The sequence below is a fragment of the Hypomesus transpacificus genome, chromosome 9, assembly GCF_021917145.1.
Source record: "Hypomesus transpacificus isolate Combined female chromosome 9, fHypTra1, whole genome shotgun sequence".
Taxonomy (NCBI): Eukaryota; Metazoa; Chordata; class Actinopteri; order Osmeriformes; family Osmeridae; genus Hypomesus; species Hypomesus transpacificus.
The window spans coordinates 1,286,479-1,291,828 of NC_061068.1; the positions used below are offsets into that span (position 1 = coordinate 1,286,479).

A 5,350-nucleotide genomic window follows, 5' to 3' on the forward strand; every position below is an offset into this window, starting at 1 on the left:
TGTACTAGTTAGAGCTTTAATGATGTGTCTTGGGAGAGCCAGCTCTTCATAATTTATCAGGCAGGATTTATTAGACGCAGATTTAACTGGTTAATGCCGGGAGCAGAGAACACATTTGTTCATGTTTTGGATTTGTGATGGAATGCATTGTCACTCCCTTGTGATCCATCGTACCAGGTATCTGCTCCAGGGTTCTTTGCATCAGTTTGTTGCCTGTAGACTGTAGACTTTGATTGTAAGGTCCCCTTACAAAATCACCTATGCTGATTTCTCGATTCTGTCTTTCTCTTTTCCTCCAGATTAGGGAGTCCGGCAAGGCAACGCTTCCAGGCTGGCTTCACTGGGACCCTGCCACACTCACCCTGCTGGGCCTGCCCCTGGAGGAGGATAAGGGGGTTACCTACATCTCCGTGACCCACCCCAACCATGACCAGGAGGTCTTCTCCATCGAGGTCCACCCTGAGGAACATGCCGACACAGATCAGGTCCAGCTGGCTCTCCAGACCTCCACCAATGACGTCCAGCCGTTCTTCTGTTCCAACGAGGAACCCATCACCGTCCTGACCATCATCCTGGACGCCGACCTGACCAAGATGACCTCCAACCAGAGGGTGGCGCTGCTGGCCAGCATGCAGAGTTTCTCCGGGGTGGGTCTGCAACATATGAAGGTCCTGCCTGTGGTCAACAACCGCTTGTTCGACATGTCGGCCTTCATGGCCGGGCCGGGCAATGCCAAGAAGGTGGTGGAGAATGGGGCTCTGCTATCCTGGAAGCTGGGCTGTTCCCTGGACCAGAGCTCCGTGCCCAACATCAGCAAGGTCCAGATTCCAGCCAAAGAGGGCACCATGTCTGCCCGCCTGGGCTACCCTGTGGTGGGTTGGCACATCGCGAACAAGAAGCCCCACGTCCCCAAACGAGTGAGGCGCTATCTCAACAACACGCCCACCCCCGTGTTGACGGTCCTACCCCCTACCACCCTGGTGGAGCCCCCTGTTCGCATCGTGCCCACCCTCACCTCACCTTCCATTGCCGCCCCCTCCGAGAGCTCTGCCCCCCCAGTACGAGGGCCAGTACCCCTGCCCGGCAAGCCCACTATCCGCATCCGCGACTCCATCTCTCACACCCCGACCGTGGGACCCCTCCTGCCCACCCGGATGGTAGAGTCCACCAGCACCGTCACCATCCAGCCCACCATGACCCGACCCACCATCATCGAGCCAACGGCCACGCCTCCCAGCCCGACCACCAGGAGGCCCACCAAGAGGCCCCGCAGACCCAAGACCACCCCGGTGCCCAGGGAGCCCAAGACCACCACGCCCAAGCCCGCCAGACGCACCACGCCCGCCCCCTTCATCCCGGACCCCAGCAACGAGAAACCGGTGCTGCGCAACCCCATCGACCAGGTCAACGCCTGGGTGGGCACCTACTTCGAGGTGAAGATCCCTTCGGACACATTCTTCGACAGGGAAGACGGCACCACGGACAAGCTCCGCCTGACCCTGAGGAAGAACCACAACGAGCTGGTGGGAGACGACTCCTGGATCCAGTTCAACAGCACCAGCCAGCTGCTGTTCGGTCTTCCTGAGTCCAACGCCATGGGCAAGCACGAGTACTTCATGCAGGCCATGGACAAAGGAGGCCTGAACGCCATCGACGCCTTCGAGGTGCGCGTCAACCACTGGGCGTCCAACAACAAGTCGCCCGTGCTGTTCACCGCCCGCTTCCAGGGAGAGCCCCACACCGTCACCGGAGACATCCACAAGAAGATCCTGCTGATCAAGAAGCTGGCCTACTCGTTCGGAGACCGCAACAGCAGCATCATCACACTGAGGAACATCACCAAGGGCTCCATCGTGGTGGACTGGACCAACAACAGCCTGCAGCAGAGCCCGTGTCCCCGCGAACAGATCGACGCCATGAGCCGACGCATCTCCGACGCTCAGGGACGCCCTTCTCAGACTTTCGTCAACGCCATGGAGCCGGACTTTAAGCCGCTGGGAATCACAGTCAAGGGCACAGGAGCCTGCAGGAGCTTTATGTTTGTTCCCCCGAGAGAGATCGTCATCCCAGAGCCCCCAGCCGTCACGCCGGCGCTAGGCACGGGCCGCCAGAGCACCGACGACGTCTACCTGCACACGGTCATCCCCGCGGTGGTGGTGGCCGCCATCTTGCTGATCGCCGGCATCGTGGCCATGATCTGCTACCGCAAGAAGCGCAAGGGAAAGCTGACCATTGAGGACCAGGCCACCTTCATCAAGAAGGGCGTTCCCATCATTTTTGCCGACGAGCTGGACGACTCCAAGCCCCCCCCATCCTCCAGCATGCCCCTGATCCTCCAGGAGGAGAAGCCCCCGCTGCCCCCCCCAGAGTACCCCATGGGCAGCCCCGAGACCACGCCCCTCAATCAGGACCTGCTGGGGGAGTACACGGCCCTACGGGATGAGGACCCCAATGCCCCACCCTACCAGCCTCCACCCCCCTTCACCACCCCCATGGAGGGGAAGGGCTCCCGGCCAAAGAACATGACCCCCTACAGATCTCCACCCCCCTACGTGCCCCCCTAAGACCCGCCCACACCTCCTGAGGAGGACACCAGAGTACTGGGACAAAGCCCAGTCTGCTCTGATTGGATACCAGGGGGGAGGAGAGCTCTGCTATTGGGGGACTTGGGTTGGGAGGGAGGGGTGGTGATTAGGAGGAGGAGTTGAGAGAGCTGGGGGGAGGAGCTAGGGGGAAGCTGCCTACGGTAGCCCATCAGGACAAACTTCAGTGTGTCTGGTGACAAGAGGCTACCGCTGGCGGGACGGCTAGCTGTGGGACACGCCCTCTCCTGTTCCGGCGCTTTCTCTGTTTGTTTGAACAGGCTTTCAGTTTCTGTTTTTGTGTGTCTCTTCAAGGTTTCTCGTTTAGTTTTTTGGACTGACTTCAAATCAAACTCCTTTCCTAACACCACCGTTTTTATCTTTGTTTTAAACAATACAAGACAAACACATCGCAGGCTAACTGCTTTTAATGGGGAGTACTCTCTACCTGTCAGGACAGACCTGTGAGGATCTAGACACGCCCCCTTCACGCATCACTCGGGCTGCAGTACTCAGATCCAGCTAGGTCTGCCGCCTTTTAACACTAGTTGTACGTTTTTTATCCTTATTCACTCGTCTAGTGGAGATCAGCATAACAAGGTAGTCTAAACAGAGATAGAAATTATTAAATGATATATGATTTGTTTTGTTCTTTTTCGATTGTTTGTTTTCATTTTTTTGAGATCCACTGTATATCTGGAAGATGTTCTGATAAGTAGTGTTGTTTTGTTGGTGGTGGATAAGGAGTGACTGAAATAGGCTGCAGGAGATCTTTTTTACCCTAAGTAGAACAGCATGGTAGGTGTGTCTGATGGTCAGCACAGAGTAGACTGTCGAAGTTGCCATCTTTTGTAGGGGTCAAGCTGTACAAGCCTCCGTGTCTGGAAGATCAAACAACCAGGTTAAGGCCAACCAGGTCTAAGTCCACGTCTTGGTGACCAGGCTTTGAGGTGCACAGTTTTTTCTTAATGGGTTGTCGAGTTGATCTGGGTTCAACGGAAGCCTCCTCGGTATCGACTCTTAGCGCCAAACAAGACATCCCACTGATCCCTTTGCTGTGAATGATCCTCCTTACATGCCATTCTGAATGCCATTTTGCCTTTTCTGGTGAAGCGTCGAAGTGTCTTCTGTACATATTTGCTCCGTCTGTTGAAACCTTATTTATGTCTCTGAGAATCAGATGTGGGGAAAAAAAGACTCCTGCAGTTTATTTTAGAGAAGGGGTGATTATTTTTTTATGTAGTGTTGCTCTGGTTCTCGCCAGCTATGGAGAGAAGAGTTCAGTGCTATCAAGATGATCCCTGAAGGGATGTACACATTTTATTCACAGCTTAGAGGTCACATTTGCAAGGAGAGAATAAAGAAAGGGAGGATAAGGATAGGAAGACAATGAGAAACGAGCGGGAGTTTCCAAAATAAGATCATTCGACAAACACTGACAAAAGGGTCGATGAAAAACTCTAGTTTTTTTACAAAGTTTTTGATACAGCCTCCAAATCGTTTGATTGAAATAAAACAACAACAAAAAAACTACGATTAATGAATAGTCTACTGCAATTTGTAAAATCTTTAGCTTAGAGAATTGATTGAGTTACGTACACCTTTTTCCCTGTATCATATATTTCAAAGTGTTTTATTTTTGTGTGTTGGCATATCAAATTTAAATGTATGTTCTGCTATACAGTCAGAATGACCCAATTTATGTAATCACAAGTTTATTTTTGTCATGTTTGCTATTGAGTTTTGACTGAAAGTGACCCTTTGCAATAATGTACGACAGTCCTGTGGTGGCTGTTCAATACAGGTAGAGAAAGATATAAAGAAACATCAGCACTCCGTTTGCTGTCTGAACAAAATGTGACATGGTGATACATGTGCCGGTGTCAAATAACACTTTTAGTATCGTTTATAGAAAGTGTTTTACCACAGAAGCCAAATGTTTAGGTACGTAATCCAACTTTATCACAAGCACGCTCAAATACCCCCACCCACCCACCGACCCACCCGCCAGAATTGTGGAGTGTGTCAAGTTGTTCCCATGCGTGCGTACATCATGGTATATAGATTTATTTTTATGGATGAGCTTTGGTCATAATCATTTTCTAATGCTTCCACTTAACCCCCCTGTTGATGAATCGATACAGCCTGGGGTGGATGGAGGTCTCCGACAAACGCACCCACTCCTGTGACCTCACAGCCTGTCTGTCACCTCACAGCCTGTCTGTGACCTCACAGTCTGTCTGTCACCTCACAGCCTGTCTGTGACCTCACAGTCTGTCTGTGACCTCACAGCCTGTCTGTCACCTCACAGTCTGTCTGTGACCTCACAGCTTGTCTGTGACCTCACAGCACGTCTGTGACCTTACAGCACGTCTGGGGCCTCTGTTTGTACTTCTGGCTGGGAACAAACCCAGATGAAAATGTTTGAAATTTGAAACCGCAACCCTCATTAAAAGGTTAACATGTCAACATTGCCTCCTTCACTTCCATGATTCCATCACACCCGCATGACACGCAGGTCAGTGGAATTGATTAGGTATTGCCTAGCTGTTGATTTGATGTAAATAGCTAATAACATTTCATACACCTTGAAGAACGATTCCGAGCTCTGCACATGCTTTCACAGGACAAGGACGGCATGCTGTACCACAGGTGTCCTTCATGTGGCCCTTCCTTTGTCCTTAAAGTGACAATCTCAGAGCTTCAAGCTCAGTCCAGGTACTGTTCATGAGTACTGTACTGGTGTAGAGTCAGACAGGGTCAGTCCA

The 5,350-nt window shown here is 52.0% G+C and overlaps 1 protein-coding gene across 1 annotated transcript in view; it reads left to right on the plus strand.

The window, feature by feature from the left end:
* The window catches only part of dag1 (dystroglycan 1), a 30,912-nt gene extending 25,861 nt beyond the window's left edge, over window positions 1-5,051 (plus strand). The window contains exon 3 of the mRNA XM_047024679.1: window positions 300-5,051. Within this exon, the coding sequence (XP_046880635.1) occupies window positions 300-2,564 (2,265 nt within the window). The 3' untranslated portion in view covers window positions 2,565-5,051. The remainder of the gene's footprint in view (window positions 1-299) is intronic.
* Window positions 5,052-5,350: the final 299 nt, after the last annotated feature.